This window comes from Spermophilus citellus, assembly GCF_964194105.1.
Source record: "Spermophilus citellus genome assembly, chromosome: 18".
Classification (NCBI taxonomy): domain Eukaryota; kingdom Metazoa; phylum Chordata; class Mammalia; order Rodentia; family Sciuridae; genus Spermophilus; species Spermophilus citellus.
The window spans coordinates 20,212,509-20,237,783 of record NC_138200.1 but is presented as its reverse complement, the minus strand read 5'-3'; the positions used below and the strand labels follow the sequence as shown (position 1 = coordinate 20,237,783).

The following is a 25,275-nucleotide window of genomic DNA, read 5'->3' as shown; positions in this document are numbered from 1 at the left end:
ATGCAAGTTAGAGGTCTTGGATGAAGCGGATGACTTTCTCAGGTAATGTAAATTACCAAGAGTGACTCCAGAGAACACAATTTCTGAAGATGTAATAGGGAAAACACCATAAAGAGCTCCCATCCCCTACCTCTAAAAATACCAGATCCCACTGATTTTGTGCAGGAATTTTGCCAAACTCTTAAAGAATTAAAATGCTCCAGTACTGTTTGAACCATTCTAGAACACAGAAGAGGAAGAAAATTTCAGAAACAAAAGTAGACAGAACACTTATACCTAAACTCTAATCAGTTCTCCATACAGCAGTTACCTTCTGTATAGTGGCTGAGAACACAGAATTACTGAATACTGAGCCATTACTGCTAGAGGAAACATGTACACACATCACACAGAGAGTGTAGTCTGAAGTACTGAAAACTCATCGATTCTTCTTATTTTACAAAAGAGAAGTTGAGGCTCATAAGCATTAAGTAACTTGTCTGAGGCCACCCTGCTGATCTTGCTAGGGTTGGAATTCAGATCTCATCTAGCTGCAGCTTTTCACGCTGGGCTTCCCTGACCTTTCTGTCTTCATCGTCTTGGCATCCCTCATGAGAGCTGAAGAAAAGACGCTAACCACAACTGGGAACCATGAACACTGGGCAACTTGAATTTTTCACAGTTCTGTTCATGTCTGTCCACAAATGACTGCGGAAAACACTGCAACTTTTAATTTTGTTGAGTTTATCATTACAAGTAAATTTTAGTGAGTAGGCAAAATTGCAAATGAGTCAATGAATAATGAGAGTAGATAGTATATAATCAAATAATATTTAAAGAATGAAACTCAGGCAAGTCCTACTTATGAATGTTAAAGAAAAAAAAATCCTATTGCTAAAAAAGTGAATTCAGTAGCACATTAAATATATGACACCCCATGAACAAGTCATTTTTATGCCAAGATTGCAAAGGAAATTGTTGGGAAACCTATTCACATATTCATCTGCCATATCAGTACTGCAAAAGACACAGAGTATTTGAAAAAAAATGTATTATCATCTCCTTATAGCATGTATAACTTGAAAAATGAAGATACCAGTTGAGCCCACCACATCAGTAGAATAAGGGAGAAAAGCTATGCAGTCATCTCAGATGACACAGGAAAAACATTTGGCAAAATTCAGTATCCCTTTAGGTGGATGTGTAAAAACACTCAATCAACTAGGAATAGAAGGGAACTTCAACCTCACAAAGGATGTCTGTCCCAAAACCCTCAAACTAACATACTCAATGGCAAAAAGACTGAAATCTTTCCCTCTAAGATGGGGTACAAGAAAAGAATGTCCTCTCTCTCCGTTGATATCACTCCTGGGAATTCTGAGGGAACTTAGGCAAGGAAGAAGTAGAGCTATAGATGACATGGTCTTGTATATAAAATCTACTAAAAAGTCACTAAAATTAATAAGTTAATTCACCAAGATTGCAGAACACAAGACCAGTGTACAAATATTGTTTCTATATAGTAATTATGTGTAAACCAAAAATGAAATTAAGAGAATGATTCTGTCTATAATAGCAATAAAAAGGATAAAAGGAATAAATTTGACATGAACTTATACCATGTTTGTGAATCAGAAGACAGTGTTATTAGGAGGGCCGCATTCCTTGAGTTCATCTACAAGTTCAATGTGATCTCTTTCCTAATTCCAGGTGAGCTTTTCACAGAAATTGACACACTGATCCTAAAATTTCTATGGAAACTCACTGGCTAGTCACATGCAAATTGAAGTTGAACCCCTTCTTCACACCATACACAAGAATCAAAATTTAGGTCTTTAGGTCTTTTCTAAAACTATAGAACATTTAAAAAGAAAATATAAATAAATCTTCATGGCCTTGAGTAGGACAAGACTTCTTAGAAACAACAATGAAAGCACAAATGACTAAAAGATGTTGTCTTCATCAAAATTAGAAATTTTGTACTCTACAAATACACTATCAAAGAAAATGAAAGGCATCGCACTTAGAATGAGGAAGTTTTTACAACTTTTGTATCTGCTAAGAGACCTTAACAGAGAATATATCAAGAGCTGTTATAAACTCAATTTAAAAAAAAAAAAAACAGTTTTTAGAATGGGTACAGGCCTTGAATAGACATTTCTCCAATTCACTAAAAAGTGCAGGAAAAGATGCACCCCATCATTAGCTCTCTGGGAAATACACATCACAGTCACAATGTGGGGAACCTGCTGGCCAATCAGGTGACTCTCATGGAGGCAGCTAGTGCAAGACTGGGGAGTGCTGAGCCTCGTGTAGTGCCCTACACTGCCTAGACCAGTGAACAACACAGTCAGGATGGCTAAAGGTGACCCCAGGAAACCAAAGGGCAAGATGTCTGCTTATGCCTTGTTTGCGCAGACTTGCAGAGAAGAACATAAGATAAATCCAGAAGTCCCTGTCAGTTTTGCAGAATTTTGCAAGAAGTGGTTTGAGAGGTGGAAGGCAACATCTAGGAAAGAGAAATCTAAATTTAATGAAATGGCAAAGGTGGATAAAGTACACTATGATCAGGAAATGAAGGAGACCAAGGGAGGCAAGGAATAAAAGGACCCTAATGCCCCCAAAAGAGCACCGTCTGGATTCTTCCTGTTCTGTTCAGAATTCAGCCTGAAGGGCTGGGGACGTAATGCTTGCCTAGCATGTGTGAGGCATGGGTTTGATCCTTAGCACCACAAAAAAATAAATGAGGTGAACCAACCCAGATTCCCTTCAATAGATGACTGGATAAAGAAACTGTGGTATAGATACACAATGGACTATTATTCCGCTTTTTAAAGAGAATAAAATCATGGCATTTGCAGGTAAATAGATGGAGTTGGAGAATATCATGCTAAGCAAAGTAAACCAATCCCCAAAAAACAAAGGCCAAATGTTCTCCTTGATAAATTGATGCTGATCCATAATGGGTGGGGGTATGTGTGGAGGAACTTTGATTGGACAAAGGGGAGGGAGAAGAGTGAAGAGGACCATGGGGGTAGGGAAGATGGTGGAGTGAGACAGACATGATTACCCTAGGTACATGTATGACTGCACATATGGTGCAACTCTACATTGTGTACTCCCAGAGAAATGAAAAGCTGTGCTCCATTTGTGTACAATGAACTGAAATACATTCTGCTGTCATTTAGAACAAATTTTAAAAAATAATCAATGGGGAAGTTACATGACTTTAAATTTTTTTGCCAAACATTAAAGACTGCCTCATATCTATTATAAAGTAGAAAGATAGATAGATAGATAGATAGATAAACAAATAAAGGTATTGTGAAAAAAAAATTCTGGGGAAAAAAAAAAAGAATTCCAACCCAAGATCAAGTAAGCCAATCCCCAGAAAAACACAAATCCTAGTATCTCCATTGGAGATGGGGGGAAAAGCTGGGAGAGATGTGAAGTAACTTAAGTGACAACAAAAAGCATCACTAAGACTACAAGGCTGAAGGAGAAGTATGAGAAGGCTGTTGCTGTCAGTCTGAAGGAAGTTTGATGGCACAAAGGATCCTGGGAAAGCTGCCCAGAAAAAGGTGGAAGAAGAAGAGGAGGACGAATAAAAATCTGTTTTGAGCCACATCTCCAGCCCTATGTTGTAATTTCTTTGGAGACAGCGTCTCACTGAGTTGCTTAGTGCCTCACCCTGATTGACACATGGTGTTTGAGATGTGTCTGTTACTGGATTTAGATTCAATTATAGAATTTGATCACAGTCATATTGTAGTCTCTCAAAGTGCTCTAGAAATTGTAAGTGGTTTACATAAGTGGCCTTAGGTATCCCAGAGCACCTCAAAACAGTATCAAAGTTGTATGTATTTCCAAGCATTTTCAAAAATAAAAAGGCACTCACTCTTGTGTTCTCCTCCCTCTGTGTACTTTGCTGTCAGTGTGACAAGGCATTTGAAGATGTTTCTGGCATTTCTTTTGATATGTAAGGTGGTGTTAATTATATGGTTATTGGCTAGGAATCCTCAGTTATCAACTGTTCATATCTATAGTCTGTAAAAAGAATAAAACAACAAGACAACCTTTTTATTCTAATTAGTTACACATGACAGTAAAATGCATTTGACACATCATACTTAAATGGAGTGCAACTTCTCATTCTTTTGGTCAAACCTGATGTAGAATAACACTGGTCGTATAATGATATATGCACATAGGGTAATAATATCTGATTCATTCTACTTTCCTTCCTACCCCTAGGCTTCTTGCCTCCCTTCACTCCCCTCTGTCAAATCCAAAGTACCTCTATTCCTTAGCCACTACCCCCCATTTTTGTGAATTAGCATCCACATATCAGAGAAAACATTCGGACTTTGGTTCTTTGGGATTGGCTTGTTTCACGTAGCATGATATTCTCCAGCTCCATCTATTTACCAGCAAATGCCATAATTTTATTCTTCTTTAAGTCTAAGTAATATTCCATTGTGTATATATATCGCAGTTTCTTTATCCATTCATCTGTTGAGGGGCATCCACTCTTGATGCTCCTTGCATCGAGGCTATGGGAAGATGCCTTTTGGAGGGGCCGTAGCTCAGGGTGTATGCTGTGAGGCTGAACCTGTTGATGCTGTGGTGGGCATCCATTTAGCTTCAGGTTGTTCTGTTTCTGTATATAGTGATACAGCATTCTGCTGCCTTTCTTAGTTGTGGATAAAGGGGAGTCAGCTGCCACGAGAAGTGTTTGAATTTTTTTTTTTTTTAGTTAAGTACAATAGATTTTAAACTTTGTTTTCAAAGAAACTGTAGAACTCATTATTGTCAACAAAGAGCCACTGCATCAGTGAACATTCATGAACCTTCTGTATGTAAATACAACTTGCAACATTATGGGGTTTTTTTGTATGTTTAGAATGCTGAAATGTTTTTGAAGTTAAATAAACAGTATTATTTTTTAAAATCTATTCCTCCCTATAATTCTGGTAACTTCTATTTTACTTACATGGCCAGCCTAGGACTGAGATGAAGGAGGCGGGTACGTTAAGTTACTGCATGATTTGTTGTGTCTGAATGGTATGAAGATGAAGTGTAAACCAGTGAATGTGCTGATAGGAAAGGGTCAGCAGGCCAGCTAACTGTCCAGACTTTACTTTTGCCTTTGGCTGCCATGCTTCATTTGGTGGGGTCAAATGCATTGCTAAACAGCAAGAATGTCTTCCAGTGTATATAGGGTATAAAACCTCAGACTTTATTTCTTCTCTCTTCCCCGACCTCTGCACATGTAATGGGACACATAGTTATTTCTTGTGCTCAACATTTGAAGACACCTCAAAATGTTGCTTGAATCCTAGATCCCCCCCTCCAATAAGGGATATGGGGTGGGGACATTATCCATCTATTTGGTCCTGTTTTCCTCCTTCAAAAAAAACCAAACATCCAAAGCAAGATCCTGGGCTCCATTTGGGTCACCTGAACAGGCTGATGGAATCAACCATTTCTAAGCACCAACTGTATCATGAAAAGTAGAGTGGCCTATGCATGATTTGAGCTTATTCACCAGAAATGTAGATTGTTGTTCAATGTTCTTAAACTAGAAGAAGCTCGGTCTGTGGTTATATTAGTAAATGGTGCTAACATTTTGCCAAGGCTAGGAAGGGGGTGGTTGCTATAGTGGCAAATGGTGATACTAAATATCACTGGATGGCTGATCTGTACTTGCAGTAACAAAGGGGACTGGGTTGTGAGTAAGTGTCAGCATTGCCTAGCATTAACACCTGGATATAGAAATTTGAGGCTGTGGAGCATGTGGGTGTTTTGTTTTGTTTCATTTTGTTTGTTTTTTGGTGGTATTTTAAGAGAAAGCAGCTTTTTTTAAAAAGTTAACTATTTGGAACTTTGCATGTCTAAGGAGCTGTCCTCTCTACCCTGTCAGATCCTAGATGGGTGCAAGTCATGGTCACAACCTTATCTCCATTCATATCAACTCCCTCTCCATCAGAACTGTTGGTCCTTAATTCTTAATTCTTCCACTAATCTAAAAACCCTAGGTTGTTAGGTTTGCCCAGAGGCACTTGTTCCAGAATTTTTCATCCTCTTTAACCTCACCCTTGTCACTTGCAATTCCAAACTGAAACTGCTGCTACCTCCCAATGTACAACCTATAGGCCAATATAGAGGAGAAGATATGGAGGAAAAGCTCAACAGATGTGGAGGAGAAGCTCAACCTGTAGTCCTAAAGAAGTAGTTTCTGACTATGGAAGGGGTAGCTTTTATGCTCCCTCAGTGGTCAAATAGAAGTGGGGTAGCTATTTAGCTAAATAATGTTTGATTAAGCAGACTTTTGGTTGTAGAGAGACTCCAATTGAGGCCATTTGTCCTGTTAGCTGCTTGTTACAAGACCACTACTCTGGTATGATGTTACCACCAAAGGTTTAGGCTTAGCTTGATTTCTGGACCAGTGTTCTTGCAATGCCATCCTGTTACTTTTTTTTTTTTTTAAGTTAAAAGGATAGTACTTGTTTCCTCTAAACACCTCTCTTCAAATCCCCTTACCCTATTCTTGAGTGACAGTTTATCTTTTGGAAAGAACAAGGTTGTAATGTAGCAACTTTTGTCTGTATCTCCCTTGTGTCTGTTCTTGTCACATATATACTTGGGAATGTTGGATGCATTCATTTTCTGTAACAAAGTTCCTTAATCAATATTCCCAAAAAGTTTTTAAAAAAATGCAATACTATTTCACATCCACTAGTAGGGCTCTAAGTTAAGGTAATAACAAGTGCTGACAAAGACATGGAAAAATCTGGACCTTTTTACATTCCTGGTAGAAATTTTAAACAGTGTAACTGCTTTGAAAAATAGTCTAGTTGTTCTTCAAACACTTAAACATAGAGTTACCATATGATCATTTTGTTGTTGCTGCTGCTGCTGTTGAGATGGGCTCTCATTATGTTTCTCAGGCTGGCCTCAGACTCTTAGGCTTAAGAGATCCTCCTGGCTCAGCCAACCCAGTAGCCAGGACTAGAGGTGTGTACCACCATGCTCAGTTTACCATATAATCTTAGGTTTTGTGCTTTCGAATACATACCCAAGAAAAATAAAAGCACATCCACACAAAAACTTGAACACAATGTTCATAACATTTTTTTGTAGTAGCCAAAATATAGGAACAACACAGATATCCATCAACTGATCAATGAATAAATTGTGTAGTTTTGAAAATCATTACCAATACATGCCACAACATAGCAAAACCTGGAAAACATTATGCTCAATGAAAGATCCAGGCAGAAAAGACCCCATATTGTATGATTCCATCTGCATGGAATGTCCAAAAAAGGCCAATCTAAAGTCACAGAAAGTAGTTTAGAGGTTGCCTAGGGCTGGAGGGTGTAAGGATTTGCAGAGTGACAGATCAGTGGTGTATGGTTTCTTTTGGGGGGTAATAAAGATGGTATAAAATTGACAATAGTGATACATGCACAACTCTTGAGAATGTAATAAAAGCCATTGAATCATACACTTTGAATTGATTAAATATATGGTATGAGAATTCAATCTGTTAAAAATAATAGATGCATTTAAAATATATATATAATAAAAAGTATTATATATATATTGCATACATCTCAGCCCAAATGCCAAGACCCCACTAAATAAGAAAACTGGTGTGTGGTAGAACTTTCTGTGATGATGGGAAGTTCTTTACCCATGGTTTGCTGTTTAATATGATAACCACTAGCCAAACGTATTCAGGCACTGAGGAACTGGCTTTTTGATTTTAATTAGATTTAAGTGAGGACATGGAACTAGACGCTAATGAATTGGACAGCGCGGGACTAGAAATAAACCCCCAAGCCAGAGCTATGCATTGTTACTAGTGCTTTTAACACTGCTTAGGAGGTGCCAGCTGCATGACATTAGAAGTAGAAAGCATAAAAATTGGAAAAATTGGAAAGCAAAAGGTGGTGGCACACTAGCAGGACGTGGTGGCACACACCTGTAATCCCTGCTTGGGAGCCTCAGCCACAGCAAGGCACTAAGCAACTCAGTGAGACCCTGTCTCGGAATGAAATACAAAATAGGGCTGGGGGTGTGGCTCAGTGGTCAAGTTCCCCTGAGTTCAATCCCCAGTACCAAGGAGAAAAGAAAAAGAAAAAAAAAGGTGAAGGTCTGATTTGCAGATGATATGATTATGTAACCAAAAAGACCCAAGTAAATAATCGGGGGAAAAAACTATTACAAGCAAAAAGTAAACTTAGCCTGTTGCAGTATAAAAAATTTAATATGTGGAAACCAAAATATCTTATTTTAAAATTTGTTGACTCTAAATGAATAGAGAAGGAAGAGCTGGAAGGGGCCCGTTCCGTGCTGCCTGGCCGTCCTCTTCCACTTCCTTTGAGCCTAGACCGCAGCTCTCCTCACCCGCTGTTGTAACCCCTTCCTTCCTCACTCACCAGCCCTGCCTTCTTCAGGATCTGATGGTGACACTGGCTCCTGTTTAACTGAGGGAGTAGGAGCAAAGCATAGTTGTGCTTTCACACTGCAGCTGCCTGATTCCTGCCCATCTGTGCCGACTTCTCTTCTTGTCACTTATCCCTGCCTCCCGCTGAAGCACACTGCTCTTCGAATCGAGTCTCTCATTTTTCCCTTTCTCCCATCCTGGAAGAAAACACCTATTGATATGGCACTTCCCCTTTCTGAGGCTGACCCATTTTACCATTCACCTCAGCACCAACAAACAGTTGGTCAACCAACAGTCAGTTCCTATTTTCTCTCTTCTGAATGTCTCTCTCTTGAAACCACTGCAGTCAGGCTTTAAGCATAAATGTTCTTGTTGGAGTCACAGTGACCTCCAAGATGCTTAATTTAGTGGTCATTTCTCAGGCCCCATTTCACTTGGCCTGTGGCATTTTTCCTTGGCTCCCGGGATTCATTCTCCTGGATTTACTGCTGCTTCTCCAGCTGATCCTTCAGCCCTTTTAGAGCCTCCTGGCCTCTTCACCATGGCAGAGAACCCCAGGACTTTCCTGCCCCCCCCCTTATTTCTGAAAACAGCCTTCTCTTTAGCCTTAAATGCCATCTTCATGCTGGGGACTCCCTCTCAGACCTTGCCCAGACTCCCTCTGCACTCCAGGCCTTTTTATCAGCAGCCTTCTTGGCCACCTTCATTTAAATGTCCAGTAGCATTTTAAGACATGACAGTTCCAAAATCAGACAGCTGGCCTCCCCTCCCTCAGCTGTTTCTCTGTAGGTCTCCATAACTATAACATGCACCCTCATCCTTCAGCCGCTCAGGGCAGAAACCTCCGAGAACCAGAGCTCTCTCAAGCCCACATGAAATCCCTCCCCGGATCCTCTCAGTCTTTACTTTTACAGTGTCTGGAATCCAATCACCTTTCATGGCCTCAGCCTTTTTCTTCACCTGGATTATTACAGCAGTTTCCTTACTGGTTTGGTGTGTGTGTGTGTGTGTATGTGTATGTGTGTGTATGTGTGTGTGGGGGGGGTTTGTTGTTATTTGTTTTTGCTCTTATTCTAAATAGTCCATTCTGTGCACAGAAGTCAGAGGACCTTTTAAAATCATTTTGTGTCTCGGTTCAAAACTCTTCACATTCAAACTTGACATACCTGAAACCGAACTCCTGACCTACACACACACACCCTATGCCCCTTCTGGCTCTCAGGTACAAGCCGGAAGTCCTGACACCTACCAAGACCAGGTGATCTGGCCCCCTGTGACCTCTTTCCTGTCCCTCCAGGCATTATTAACTGCCTCTCCTGTTCCCCCACTCAGGTTGCCTGCCCTCCTTGCTGTTCAGGGTGTCCTTGGTCTGACTGGCAGGCTCTTCCCCAGGTATCCATGTAGCTCCCCACCTGGTCTTATCACCCCTCCAGTTTCCGTTGTGTCCCTCCCCACCTCCTGTGAAGTCACAGCACCTCCCCCGCCCTCCCATCCCTGTTCTCTGCTTTCCTCATAGCACTGGACTGCCTGGTGTAATTTGGCTTTTGCTTGATAATTTGCTCTCTTCTCCCTTACCCTAGATTATAAATTTGACAAAGGCAGATTTTTATCCTTTTTTTGTGTGTGGGGGGGTGGTATTAGGAATTGCACTCAGGGGCACTCAACCACTTAGCCACACCTCCAGCCCTATTTTGTATTTTATTTAGAGACAGGGTCTCACTGAGTTGCTTAGCACCTCACTTTTACTGAGGCAGGCTTTGAACTCGCAGTCCTTCTGCCTCAGCCTCTGGAGCTGCTGGGACTACAGGTGGACACCCCTGCACTGTCCAGATTTTTGTCTATTTTATTTCCTGCTGAATCTTTCAGCAGAAAAATGCTCCTCGCTTGGTAGTCAGAGGTATCTACTGAGGGCTGGGGATTTGGCTCAGTAGTAGAGCATATGCAAGGCCCAGCACCATAAAAAAAATAAAAATGTAAAAAATAGGTATTTACTGAATGAATGATTGAGGAAGATAGATTGGAGAAAGATGCACAATCTCCAGTAGAAAAGCTAGTTTAATGGTTGAGGCAAAAGGCGATTCATTCTTTAATTTTGATACTTGTTTCCTTGATTGGTCATTTTCTTTGTTTACAATGCATTGTTCTTTTTTTTTTTTTTTTTTGAGACATAAACTCCTTAGGGTCAGGGACTCAGTTCTTATACCTATTTATTTCCCTAGCCAATGAATGTTCAAATAAATGCTGAGGAGAGGTAATTCTCATTGACTACAAGCACTCGGGTCACTTGTGTTTTTTCTACATATTTTGCCAATGTTTTGCACTGTTACTCTATTCGACATTTCAGATTGCATGTCTTCCCATTGAGTTCTCCAGCAAAGCAAGAGGTCTCTGGAATAGACAGGGTTAATCCACACAGTAGTAACTGCAGAAGCACCAATACTCTGATTGCTTCAGCGCAGGCCCACTGGAATGACTGTCCCTTCCCCAGCACTCTAACCTTCCGCACACGCTGCTTGGCAGCCCTCACGTGTCACGGCTCTGATCGACTCTAGGGCAAGAATCATTCCATTCTAACAGATGGACATGAATTTAACCAGACAATAAACCATGTATGTGCCATAAATATGTTTGCTGAGGGCATGATTCCCAGTGCAGAACTTTAAGAACAGCTGTCTTATCATGCGCCACTGTTTCTTGGTGAGATGATTTGCTAACCAAATTCTGAAATGGATTATATTCATGAAGTTAATTGTTCTTTGGCCCCCGACTTCCAGCAGCCTAATTATTTGCAGGGAGAGGCCCAATTTTTATAAACAAAAGTTATGAAATTAGTTTTAGACTTTATTTTTAAATTAATTTGATGTGTTTCCAAATTTAGTGTCATCAGTCTAAAAGGGCTTGTTAACCTTTCCTTCATTGCCAGCAACTTGCCTTAATGCCTGAGGGAGATGCAAATCATTAATTGTAAACAGCCATTTTTTCCCCTCAATGCTATTTCCTTTTAGTACTGATATTAAATTGCTATATAAGCTACTAGAGTGGTTTTGCTGTACTGTTCCTTAAAAACACAGTTCTACTGTCTTTCTACTTCTTTTTCTCATTATCTTCAGAGATGTTTTCATCCTCTCCACAAACATTGCTTTCCCTATGGAACCTATGCAAATTAAAATGTGGAATATTTGTTCGTTTTGCATTCTGTAGAGGGTAACTTCTATTGATGTACATTTGTGTTGGCATGATCTACCAGGCAAAGTATAAATTGCTGTAAAACTGGAAAAGTGTTTGAGGAAAGCAGATGTTCTCTTAGCATGAAGCAGATGTAAAACTTGCAAGTGTCTGTCTAATAAAGTATAGCATTTGGTTCTATACAGCTGGTGCCAAGATTACCAATTAATCATGTTTGAATGCATTTTTACTAATTAGATCCCCCTCTGTTTTTCACTGTTCTGGGTATATTACAGAGCGGGGTGGGGCACATAAGCTTTCCACTTTTAGAACTCTGAGCAGTGTTCCCCCCACCCTGGGCCTTTTATCAGGCTGGTTTTTTATTCTAGAACTATATAGGAAATTAAGCCCATAGATGTGGAGGGCTAATTGGGCCCTCCAGTTGTCATTGTAGGATGTTCCATCAAAAGGAACAGTTAGTACTTCCCTTTAAGGCAGCTGGAGAAAAGAAGAGGTCTGTAATTAACGTTGTTGGTTTGTTTGTTTTCCCCCTTATTTACGTGGACAAAAGCAATTATATGCTCAGTTAACATCAATTCACAGCCTCTGTGATTATTTGACAAAGTAGGAGTTTGAACAATCCAGAAATGAATCTTTACAGTTTGGGGTTTTTTGTCATCAAGAGCAATGGAGCAGTTTTTCTCGGAGACTGAAGATGACTGGGTCAACATCACTCCCAGGTCGCCTGCGCTGCCGTGGACAACAGCACGAATCAGTAGCCACTGTGAGAACTAAGAAAGCCGTGTCATCCTCTCTGGACCCTTCTGTAAAGAAGTGTGCTGATGGAATCGAATTCCAGAACCCAGTGGACCTTTTTTTCAATGTTTAATTTCTCTGAGCTAAATTGGTATAGATCCTGGTTTTTAAAACACTGGGTTAAATGAATCTGTCGTGACATAGATCAAAACTTTCTGTTTGTTGATACTTTTACATGTGCATTAGATGCATCATCTAAGAGTATTAATAGGATTATTCCAGAAAGTCTTCCTCATCCTCATTACCCAGTGTCCCCATATTTTCATGAAATTTAATTTTGTATGAAATAAATTAACTCTGATACATAAACTTACATAGAACTAATTGTTAGTATCTCCATTTTTAGAAATGGTTTATCGTGGAAAAATTTAAATATCCACAAAGGTAAAATAGTGTATGTGCCCATGTGCCCATCCCCCAATCCCAGCAATCATCAGCCTTCTGTGGTTCTGGTTTGTCAAGATCTCAGGACGGTGTTCTTGAGACTACATTTGCAGAGTTATTTTTCTCTTTAAAGTTGTAGTTGTGTGACCTGTTTCTACAGTGATAATACACATTTAAACAAAACTAGGTCACATAAACCCAGTAGATCTGACTTTATTTCAGGAAGTGGAGCGAGAAATCTCATTCAGAACAGAATGTGGACTGTATTACTCCTACTACAAGCAAATGCTGCAGGCTCCAACCCTCATGCAAGGTAATTACAATTAACAGTTTCATTGGGAGTCGACCGCATCTTTACAAAATTTCAGTCAAAGCATCTTTTGCACTAAAGCATCTTAAATGCTTTGTAGAATTTGTGTAGTTTTACTCTGAACTTATGCAGTTTTTCCTTGTTAATTTCTAATCATTTCATGAAATTGTTTTGCTCTGGAAGAGGTTATATAATACTTTATATAATCCTCCTGGCCTTGCCTTCCATCTCTGTTCCATCCTCAAACTAACCTCTCTGCAGTTTTTTTTTTTTTTTTTAAGTTTTGTTGATTCTTTTTGTGATGATTTTGGACGAAGTCTTTGCAGGCGAAAGGAGTATGATCTAAAAACAGTGGGTATTTTGGTTCTGAAAACTAAGTTGTCCCTCTTGTTCCCAGTGTCCCCATTCATTTCTTTATTTTGCAGTTGCCATCTTCCTATGTTCTCGCTTGACCTAAGTGGGTCAGAGCCATACTCTGCTTTTCTTCCACCTGATGGAAGCCCCCCAGAGAACCTCTTCTACTTAATATATCCTTTATCCCTAACCTAGGTATACCTGAGAGAATTGTCCTTTTCTGGGATTTGGCTGGACTCAGCTGTGATATTTTGGGTGGGAATTCTTCATGGGTAATGTTTTCTACTTCTAATTTTATCACAATAGGAAACATGAAATTTTGGTTATCTTTTTGTGCCATAAAAACAAATCACTTGTTTTCTGTGTTGATAACCAGATTCCTCCCTAACAAAGTCAATTACCCATAGCCTTTCACTTAATGGTTTGAGCAACCGTTGATGATTATTACCTATCTCCATTTTGCAAAATACAATGACTAAAAAATAATAACCTCCTACTTCTTTCATTTCTCCCTATATTTATTAGTTGGAACTCCCCTCTGTAGAAAACCTTTCTTCATTTTCTTCATTTGTTTGGTTACCTTGAGGTTCAGTTCATATAAGAAAGACAGGCCAAGTATTGATTTCGCCCCATAAGGTCAATCCTCATTTTTCACAAATTCCTTATTTCCAAAATCATCTCACTAAAATTTATCTATGATCCCAAAATCAGTATTCATGGTACTTTCACAGTCCTTCATGGACATGTCCAGAGCATCAAAAAATCTTAGTTGCCCAACATGGATGTTCTTACCAGAGACTAAAACAGGGCCAATGTTCTGCCTCTGGTTTCAGCTCTCATATTATTGTGTCCTTTTTACAGTCTCTGTTGTGTCATAGCTTTTTACATTTTTATGCTGTTTGTTGCTGATTTTGCAGTTTCACATAGCCCCCAAACAGAGTGTGAAAGTACTGTCTTGTGTTCCTAAGTGCAAGAAGGCTTAGGAAAGAAAGAGAAAACATGTGGGTTACGTATGAAAATGTGTGTTAGATAAGCTTTGTGCAGGCATGAGTTACAGTGCTTGACTGTGAGTTTAAACAATATATTAAAGGAAAGGTCTTTAAACAAAACACACATAAAACAAGGTTATACACTGACCAGTCAATAGAAGTCTATAATCATCAACTTGCAAGAACCCAACCCATTATTTCCTATTAGTTCAGTATTGAATATTTCACTTTTTACTATAACTTTATAGAAAATAACTACCATGAGTAATGAGAATAGACTGTATTTACCAGTTTTCAGAATTATGAGTTGCTTATCTAGCATTCTCTAAAGCAATTCTTTTTATTTGGGAGGGGGGAAATTTTACACTTTGGGGGAGATCCAGAATGTCTGGAAATATTTTTGGTTGTCACAAGTGGAAGGGGTGTGCTACTAAAATCTGGTGAGCAAGAAGCTGGGGTACAGCCAAACTTCCTCCAGTGCACCTAGCAGCCCCCACAACAAAGAACTGGCCCAAAATATCAGTGGTATTGAAATTGAGAAAGCATTCTCTAAGTATCACGACGAACTCATTGCTTGACCTGTTTCAATTAATTTGTTATTCATTAAAATTATTCTTTTAGAAGATTTCAAACATAAAATGGTAGAGATAATCCTGTAATGGATTTCTATATATCCTTCATTCAGCTAAAACAGTTACCAACTCATGACCAATCTTGTTTTCTCTATATCCAAATGACCTCAACCTAGGTCATTTTGGAGTAAATCTCCAAAACATTCCTTCATCTGTAAATATATCAGTATGTTTCAGTAGTGAGTATTCTCATTTCCTTTTGCCTTAACAGACTTTTAAATTAATAGTTTGGAAATGCAAAGAATGTCTCCATTGCAATCATTTGATATCACTTTAACTGTTTCCTTAAATTTGTATCTTTTCATCTTTTTCCCTGTAATTTTTTTGTTGAAAATATATATTAATTTTGTTGGATAGTTTCCCACTTTCTGAATTTTTCTGGAGCCCTATGGTGTCATTTAAATATTTCTTTGCTGAATTTCCTGTTAATTGTTAGATTGAGGTTTGCCCAGATGTTGTTCTACTATTGGGTAAGAGTACTTCCTTTATGATGTTCTGTATTCCACATCAGAGGGTACCCAGTATCTATCTGCAGGCTAAAAATGATCTATCTATTACTAAATTCTCAGTAGAGAGGCTTCCCCCTAATTGTTTCAGCACAATTGATGATGATTATTATCTACATCCATTAATTATATATTCATTTCACACAACATGGTGGTATTCTAATTCCATCATTCCTTCTTTCATTGCTGGACAGAATTCATCTCTAAAGAAAAATATGTTCTCAGCAACTATTCGGTGAACCAGTTTAATCCTTTCCCTTTGTTATTTTTTAAAATGAATTTCCTGCCTTTCTTTTCTTTTTTCTTTTTCTTTCTTTCTTTCTTTTTTTTTTTTTTTTTTTTTTTTTTTTTTTTTTTGTACTAGGAGTTGAACCCAGAGGCTCTTTACCACTGAGCCACATCTAGGGCCTATTCATTTTTTATTTATTTATTTTTGAGTCAGGGTCTCACTAAATTTCTGAGGCTGTCCTTGAACTTGTGACCCTCCTGCCTCAGCCTTCTGCACTGTGGAGATTACAGGCATCTGCCACCACACCCAGCTTAGAATGTAGCCAGTTAAGAATTTGTTTGTTTAAGAAATTTGTGGACTTTTAATATAATATTGATGTGTTTTGATGCTCAGCCACCTTCTTGTATTCACATTGCTCAAGCTGTTGTAGTTTGGGGTGCTCTTCGGATTGCCTGCTGTCTTTTTGACATGACTACCCATGGTCTCTGACAACTCCTTGCTTTTGAGGAGCATGACAAAATATTTGAGGCCCATTTTGTATATTTTCTACCCCTGATCTGGAATCAGCTCTTTCTCCAAGGAGCTCTAGTTCCTTCTGTTTAAAGACTCTAACTTTTGTGTTGGGAGCATTTATTGTTACTAGATGGGTCTTTATTTCCAGTCCTTTGTAGTGAGCAGAGCTAGGAAGTATGATTTTTTTTTCCTAAGAGAAAATATGAATATAGCTATTTTCAGAGAAAAGTTATAACAATTTTTTTATGATCCTGGGGATTAAATCCAGGGCCTTGCACATGTGAGGCAAGCACTGTACCAACTGAGCCATATCCCCAGCCTCAACAATTTGTATTTTTTAATTTCATGTTTATATCTTTTCTTAAAGTGAAATTTTTGATTCCTTACAACATTAATGTTATCACTTACATGCTATATGTAAATATATAGGTACAGACATACATATATATGATTTTCAAAATGACAATAATATTGCTACTAACAGTATGATTACCTGAAAACAGTTCAAGCTGTCTGTATTTTCTTCTTACCTTAGGATTGAAGCTATGTAGGGATACACAGTCACATTCCTCTGATTTTCAAATCACCTAAAAGAGTTCTGTCTGCATGACCAAGCCACTAGCTCTTATTTGTTTTATCTTGTTTTTGTTTTTTTAGGAATTGTGTTATAAATTTTTTATTTAATATTTTTAACTTATTTTAAAAAAATATTTACAAAGTTTCAAACTCAAAATGATAAACAGAGAGCCTTTTGTTTGTTTGTTTGCTTTTTGGTGGTGGTGCTGGGGATGGAGCCCAGGGCTTTGTGCATGTGAGGTGGGCACTCTGCCACTGAGCTACACTCCAGCCTTAATCTTTTTTATTAGTTTTCTATTTATTCTTCTGTTAATGCTTTAAGTTACTTGAATATGTTCATATTTCTCTCTTTGTTACAGAAAATCTGCTTACTATATACACTGTCTCCTATTTTGCTTTTTCCACCTTACAAAGATCTTGAAGATCATTCTGTAGTAGAGTATAAAGATGTTCCTTTGTATGAATAGACATGAATTATAAAAGTGGTCTCCTTTATTAATAGTCTACTTGGGCTGCTATAACAAAATACCATAGACTGGGTTGCTTCAGCCACAGAAATCTCCTCTCGGAGTTCTAGAAGTGTGGAAGTCTGGGATCAGGGTGCTGGTCAGGTTCTGGTGAAGACTGTCCTCCAGACTTGCAGAAGGCAAACTCTCTGGTGACCCTTTTTTTAAGGACAATAAAACTCTCTTGTGTCCCTTTTTTTAAGGCCCTGCCCTTTGACATATGAATTTTGCAGGGACCCCAACATCTAACAGTCTTGCTTTAGTATTCTAGGTCTACCATAAAAATGCTACAGACTGTGTAGTTTAAACAAGTTCGTTTCTCTCCATACTGGAGACAAGGTGCCATTAGGGTTGGTTTCTTTTCTTTTCTTTTTTCTTTTTTCTTTTTTCTTTTTTTTTTTTTATATATATATAGTAGGAATGGAACCCAGGGGCACTGAGCCATATCTCTATCCCTTTTTAATTTGAAAGAGAATCTCACTAAGTTGCTTAGGCCTTTGCTAAATTGCTGAGGCTGGCCTTGAATTCACAATCCCCCGGCTTCAGCCTCCCTAAACATTTGGGATTACAGGTGGTTCCACCATGCCTGGCAGGGAGTAAAGCCTCTCTTCCTTGGTTTTAAAGGCCCATTCCAGTCCTTGTACTCACATATGCCTTCCTCTATGCACGCAGGGGAAAAGTGTGTGTGAGTTTGAAAGCAAGCTGTCTGTACCTCTTCCTCTAAGGACACCAACCTTTCAGACTAAGTCCCCACCCTTATGACCTCACTTGACTTTTTTTAAAATATATATTTATTTTTAAGTGTAGATGGACACAACACAATGCCTTTATTTTTATGTGGTGCTGAGGATCGCCCGTGCTAGGCGAGCACTCTACCACTGAGCCACAATCCCAGCCCCTCACTTAACTTTGATTACATCGTATAGGCCCTCCCTTTCCAAATACATTCCACTGGGGGTTAGGGCTTCAACATATGAATTCAATGGGAACATGGTTTGATCCCTCACACTTCCTGTCAATGGGCACTTGGGTCATTTCTGATTCTTTACTGTTAAAGATAGTTGTGCATGAATGACCTTGTGCCCATGTAATTTTGTGGTTTTGCCAGTCTGTCTTTCGAATTGATTCCTAGCTACGGGCTTCCCAGATCAAAGGACAAATAGACATTATTTTGTTGTGTGTTGCAAAATTCTTCATAGAGATAATCCCATTTTGCACTTCATTGCAGTGAGGGAGAGTCGACTTCCTTAAAACCTCACTAACACAGTAGATTGTCAAAGATCTTGATTTTTGCCAAGCTGATAGGTGAGAAATGATATCTCAGTGCAGTTTTAATTTACACTTCTTTTATTAGGAGCAAGGTTGAGCATCTTTTTCTGGACTAAAGGACGGTAGGCATGCTTTCTTCTGGGAATCATCTATTCATACCTTATGTTAGTCAGCTCGGTTTCAGTAGCAGATGACTTCAGGGTAACCATGGATTTCTATAACAATGGGTTTGTTTCTTGCTCCCATTGTGTCTGCTGAGAGGCAACAGTAGCTCTGCTCTCCCCCATGTATCCTCTCAGTCCATCCTCTTTTGGAACATGCCAGGGTCTTGGTAGAGGGAAAGAGCAAGAGCTGGTGGAAACACACGTCCCCTCTTAGAGCCTCTGCTCAGACACGGCATATGTCACATCTGCTGACATGCCAGGGGACTGGGAGAGTCAAATGGCCCAGCCCATCCCAAGGAGTGCTGCATGTCACATGTAAGAAGGTGTGCAAGGTGTAAAATCCTCTTGCCTGAACTTCTACAGAAAAATGTGTCTTCTTTTTTAATTGCAATCACAAAAGTTGTTTTTGGGGGGTTTTTTGTCATACATTTTTTAATGTATTATGTTTGCATAAATGTTTACATCTTGTCTAACACATGTGAAGCTCTTTGAGGGTAGGACTGTTTTCTTGCTTACCGTTACAACCCCAATGCCCACCACATTCTCTGATACATTCTAAAGAATATAGGATAATTTTGAATGGATGAACAATTATAACTTTTTTCTCTGAATTTTCCAATATCATTCTTAGGTTTTCGTGGCTTAATTTATGATAATAAAACTGAATCTATGAGGACAATTAACCTTCTTCAACGAATGAATATTTACCAAGAAGTTTTTCTCAGTATTTTATATAGAGTTCTACCCATACAGGTATGTCATATCCTGTGACATAGAGTTGTTAATATCAGGTGAAAGTCAAAATCCATCATTTTGAATTGAAAGTTTCACCTGTGTTCTTCTAATCTTCAACTGGTTTGGTAGAAAATCAACAACACCCTAATTTTTCTCCATATATACTGTGAACTGAACTTTTTGTTTATAGTATTGCTGTTTATTTATATTTTGTAAGATTCTTACATATAGATATTTCCTGGTTTATAGCATAGTTGGTAAATATTTTCATTTGGAAACATGTAATCACTCCTGTTTTATCTTTGAGATTAAAAAAATTGTAAGATTAGCACATCATAATGACTACTTCTCCTGTGAATTAGGCAAAAATGGACAAAGTTAAGTGTAAAGTTGTCTTAAGTATGAAGGCTTAAAAGGGCCATTCTTCCCTCCTCTCCTGAAGGTGGGAAGACCAGTGCTCACACACTTCTGGATGGGAAGGGTGGTGTGGATGGGCTGCTGGGAATTAATGGCAAGCTTCCAAGTACTGAATTTCTACTGTCATATCTTTTTAAAGGGCAATGAGGTGTGGCTTCTCTGACAAATGTTTTTTATTGCTCTCTTTTACAGAAATACTTAGAGCCGGTTTATTTTTATATTTACACTTTATTTGGACTCCAAGCAATCTACGTCACGGCTCTTTACATAACCAGCTGGCTTCTTAGTGGTACCTGGCTGTCAGGAATGCTGGCAGCTTTCTGGTATGTCACAAATAGGTGAGTTGGAATGAGTGTGTCTCTCATCCTTTCCAAAGTGAAAGTAAAATTGACGTTACTTTATTTCCAGTTCAAAGAAATTTCTTCTTCTGTACTTGGTTGGGAGTATTTTCTCTTTGGTTCACTTAGTGGTTTACTACATTTTTCTTGCTTGGTAAGATAGGAAGTCTTTTTCACCTATATTTCCAGCTGAGAAACAGAACACTGTATTGTATAACAAGAGAAATATCTAATAATTTCAATTTTATTACCTGTTTGCTATGTTATCAACATTTCTCCAGCCACATATCTCATCTCTCAAAAAGAGTTGTAATACTATCTTTGCCATCAGTCGTAATAGGATTGTGTCTAGTTCTCAATTAGCAAAGTATAAAGCATAAAGCACTGTACAAAACCACTGGAGCCATATGAAATAGAACTTTAAAAAAATCAAGATATATTGAAAAGATACATTGCCTGATCTACAGGAGCAACACGAATATTCAGTAGTGAAATTATAACTTAAGCATGAGTTCTTATACAGATTTTGTTTTGTAATCCTAAGCAAATTACTTTTTTGTAGCCCTATTGAGTGCTTACTATGCCAGCCACTTTAAAAGGCACTTTACATGTATTCTGTTAACAATCCTGTAGCATAGGTACTATTATTATGTCCTATTTATTTATTTATTTTTATAGTAGCAGTTGAACTCATAGGCACTTAACCACTGAGCCACATCCCCAGCCTTTTTTTGTTTGTTTTTTAATTTTTTATTTTGAGACAAGGTCTCACTTAGTTGCTGAAGCTGGCTTTGAACTCACGATCCTCCTGCCTCAACCTCCGGAGCTGTTGAGATTACAGGCATGCATCAGCATGCCCAACTATTATGCCCATTTTGGAGAAAGGAAATTGAGACTGAGAAGGTCACTTTATATATGCACACACACAGAGTCGTGTATTGAATGCCTAGTATGTGCAGACATGGTTCTTGCTATAAAGTGTGCAAAGGTGAATACTTATCTACATTTGCTCTCTAGGAGTTCCCATTCTAGACAGACAAGAAGTTTTTACAAAGTGTTGCCACTGATAAACCAGATGCAGAGACTTTACACCTGTATTCCCTGTGTCTGGGGAGGCTAAAGCAGGAAGGTCACAAATTCCAGGCTAGACTTGACAACTTAGTGAAACACCATCTCAATATAAAGAAAAAAAAAAAGGACTAGGAATGTAGCTCACTGGTAGAACACACCTGGGTTCAATCCCTGGTACTACAAACGAAACAGAACAAAAATTATTGTCAGTGACAAATTGAAGACTCACATATAAAGCACTAGAAAAATACAGAGAGGCAGAATACACAACGTTGCCTGTCAGCAATAATGCAGTTAGAGAATAAAGTAAGGAGCCGTTAGGCATATACTGCATGTTAGGCACGATACTTGCTGGGGACTTTCAATTCCACCACTTAAATACATACCTTTGGACAGGTTGCTTAAATTTTCCCAGTGCCAATTTTATGTTATGGGGATGCTGATGATTTTAGCTACTTTTAGGACAATTTTAGCTATTCAGAGTCAATTACCAGGATCTAAGTATGATTGTGCTTAATGTAATATATCTTTCACTTTAGAAAATCTTTGGGAAAATTATTGTAAAAACTATCATTTTGGCCACTTGTGTTCTCTTTGTGCAGAATAGATACCACCAGAGTTGAGTTTACCATCCCACTGAGGGAGAACTGGGCACTGCCCTTCTTTGCAATTCAGATAGCAGCGATTACATATTTCCTGAGACCAAACTTGCATTCTCTTTCTGAAGTAAGTTTCTATAGATCTTTATATATTTTTAATTTCCCAATTTTATATAAGAAGCTTTGAAGAATGTGTGATGCATAGTGTCCCAATCCATGTGAATAGTTCTTATTCCATGACCAAGTTTTTAACTCGAGTTAAATTTTCTTTTTCTGAGCTTTTTCCTACTTTGCAAAGAAAATGTTTTCATTTTTTATGTTAAAAATGTACTCTACATAATCTACCCTTAAATAGTTGCAGCAAGCCCACACACACTTTCTGTGAAACTGTCAGAATTTTTAAGCCATTTGCTCTTGAGATGTGATTTGGTGCATTATCGCCTCCATAATAGTGTGGAATACACATACCGTATGTGAATATTTATATGCAGAGTGTCACTTTAGGATATTTAGAGCTTAAATAACAAATGCAAGGGTTTTCAGAGCAACAGTTTATGGTTTTTCTATTTGGTTTATAGAAGATATTGGCTGCTCTTGAGAAAACTTGTCTGCAGGGTTTTTTATTACTAGAGACATGTAAATTATACAAAGGTTTTCTTTTTACAGAGGCTGACACTTCTCGCCATTTTCATATCAACTTTTCTCTTTAGTCTGACATGGCAATTTAATCAATTTATGATGCTGATGCAAGCAGTAGTGCTGTTCATACTGGACTCCTTAGACATGCTGCCAGCTGTGAAGGTAATCTTTGCTTTCTTTCCCTGTGTGTGATTTTCATTGTTTAGTGTTTTATATCACAGAACCAGATGAAAATATGCAAGTACTTAATGACAAAGTTGAAGCTCCTTTTTACATCTAATGTAAATATGCCAGGGTCAATTGAAGCTAAGTAATTTATGCAGCCCAGTTTGACAATCTTAACTTTTATTCTGCTTATTTTGTGTTAAAAACTAGATCTATTTGGTTCATAAATGCCTAGGTCAATTTTCATCTAGAGATATGACTTATATTTTAGAATATAAGATAGCTCTCTTAAAATTTCTTAGTATGTATCACCTTTTTTCTAAAGGATCCTAATGGGCATATAAGGATTTTTATGTAGCACTAAACTATTCATAGTAGCATTTGCTCAACAGGGGATATGAATCCAAATGTCACATGTGAAATAAGGAAAACCATCTCTATCTTCCATTGTGTGCTGCTTGATCAAATAATTATGAGGTTTGTTTGTTTAACCTACGGGTGCTTAACTACTGAGCCACATCCCCAGCCATTTTTGTTTTTTATTTTGATACAGGGTCTTGCTAAGTTGCTTAGGGACTTGCTAAATTGCGGAGGCTGGCTTTGAATTTGCAATCCTCCTGCCTCAGCCTCCCAATCACTGGGATTATAGGCATGCACCACAGCACCCAGGAATGTGCAGAAATGTTTTAATGTGCTTTGTACATTTTTTAAATTGCTCATAGCTAGTCGCTTAAGTATTTCCCAAGTATAATAAAATATTATCTCCAGATCTAAGGAAGCAGTGTGCCCTATTTTGATGTGTTCCCTATCAAAAGAGATGCAGTAATCTTTGGAAAGTTCCAGGGTCTAAATTAAGAAACATTAAAGTCAACCAACAAACATATGTTGTTAATAGCATAGGCACTACTAAAAATGCCCCCAAACCCAGGACATTATTGGCCCATCCATGAGGAGGTCACCATCTCATTTGAGAAATAAAGATATGGACATCTAGATCCACTAGAGACCTGAAAGGTGTAGTAGTGGTGAGTGCTGGAAGTCTAGAGGGAAAGTTCTTTTGAGGCAGAAAAGGTTTCACAGAAGTGAGAAGCAAGAGCTGGTCCACAATGAGAGAATTTAGGTGGAGTGCGAGGGAGCAGGATAGGAAGGTAACATGCAGGGGAAAGCAAGGAGATTCAGCAAGAGTGTGTGTGTCCACTGCAGTGGGGAGCAGTGACCACCCACACACGCCGGCAAAATATAGACTGCTGTCCTCTTCTGTGGTGGTTCTGCAGTAGGTATTAGAAGCCTAAAGCCATGTTTGTCCTTTGACCGGCACTTCTACCTTGGGAAGTTGGGCCTCTATTTAAATAATCAGCCATATTCCTTCTAGTTGTATTGTAATAAGAAAAAGCAGAAAATGACTTACATCAATATCAACAGAGAATGGTTAAATGAAGTACGGCATATCTGTGTACTAGAGTACTATTTAATTATTAGGTTTCCTTCTTTTTTTTTAAATAGAACATAGGGAAAGTGAGAAAATATTCTGGAAAAAAATAAACATTGAAATGCTAACAATTATTTTTATGGCACGTGTTCTGTATATTCTTTAGCAGAATTTTTTTCCGTAGGGAAAAGTATTTCTTATAAAATTAGGAAACAGAACAAAAGGTACTGTTTTGGCTCCACACACAATTTAATAAAATAAGCTGACTTATTTTATATTCAATTCTAAACTTTGTTCATCTTTTATATTTGAAACTATATTAGTATTAGAAGTAGTTCTAAGTATCTAATTTTAAGAAGAAACAGTTATTATCATGAAAAGATCCTGATTATAGAACCAAGTTGCTCCTATCTGAGAATAAACTTTAAACTCGGCAAGGGTTTTAACTTCTCAGAACCATAATTTCTTCCTAAATTACAGTCACTTATCTCTAATCATGTCAAACGGGAAGGAGTCAGAGTAATTGGAATAGAAAAAGGCAAGACAGAAGAAGCAGTATCTTAGCACGTCAGCTTCTCTTCACAAATGATGGGAAATCTCTTACCAACAGGAGCTCAAGTCTTCAGTCAGCAATGCAAACAAAGCCTTTAAAATTAAAAGCAGAACAGCAAATGCTATTAGTACATACATACTTTGGTTTCATTAAAGCCTGAAAGATGTGAATTAATAAAGTGTAATTAACCTATTATGAAGATAAATACCTAACAGGCAATTTTAAGTTTCCTATATGATTCCAGACGAGGTGGAGTAGACAATCTTCTCCCTATTTCTCCCCAAGGATAGTTTAAAACCCTGGACAGTACACTTGAAACAAAGATAAGAAGAGTTTGAGAAGTAGAGAGAGAAAGCAGACTGCCTAGACCCCACAAGACCAAGAAAAACCATGGTAATGAGTTCCCTGGGTTTCTTTTTGCCTCGTATATATCCCAGACTGGGTACTGGAGAAGTCAGCGACCTGGAGGTAGCAGTGGACTC

At 38.3% G+C, this 25,275-nt stretch overlaps 1 protein-coding gene across 2 annotated transcripts in view; it reads left to right on the top strand.

Moving 5' to 3' along the window:
• The window catches only part of DPY19L3 (dpy-19 like C-mannosyltransferase 3), an 81,625-nt gene that overhangs the window by 16,794 nt on the left and 39,556 nt on the right, over positions 1 to 25,275 (top strand). For both annotated transcript variants that reach the window (XM_081274490.1, XM_081274491.1), the window contains exons 4-8: positions 13,022 to 13,112; positions 19,479 to 19,600; positions 20,192 to 20,337; positions 22,011 to 22,134; positions 22,674 to 22,808. In XM_081274490.1, the coding sequence (XP_081130616.1) occupies positions 13,022 to 13,112; positions 19,479 to 19,600; positions 20,192 to 20,337; positions 22,011 to 22,134; positions 22,674 to 22,808 (618 nt within the window). The remainder of the gene's footprint in view (positions 1 to 13,021; positions 13,113 to 19,478; positions 19,601 to 20,191; positions 20,338 to 22,010; positions 22,135 to 22,673; positions 22,809 to 25,275) is intronic.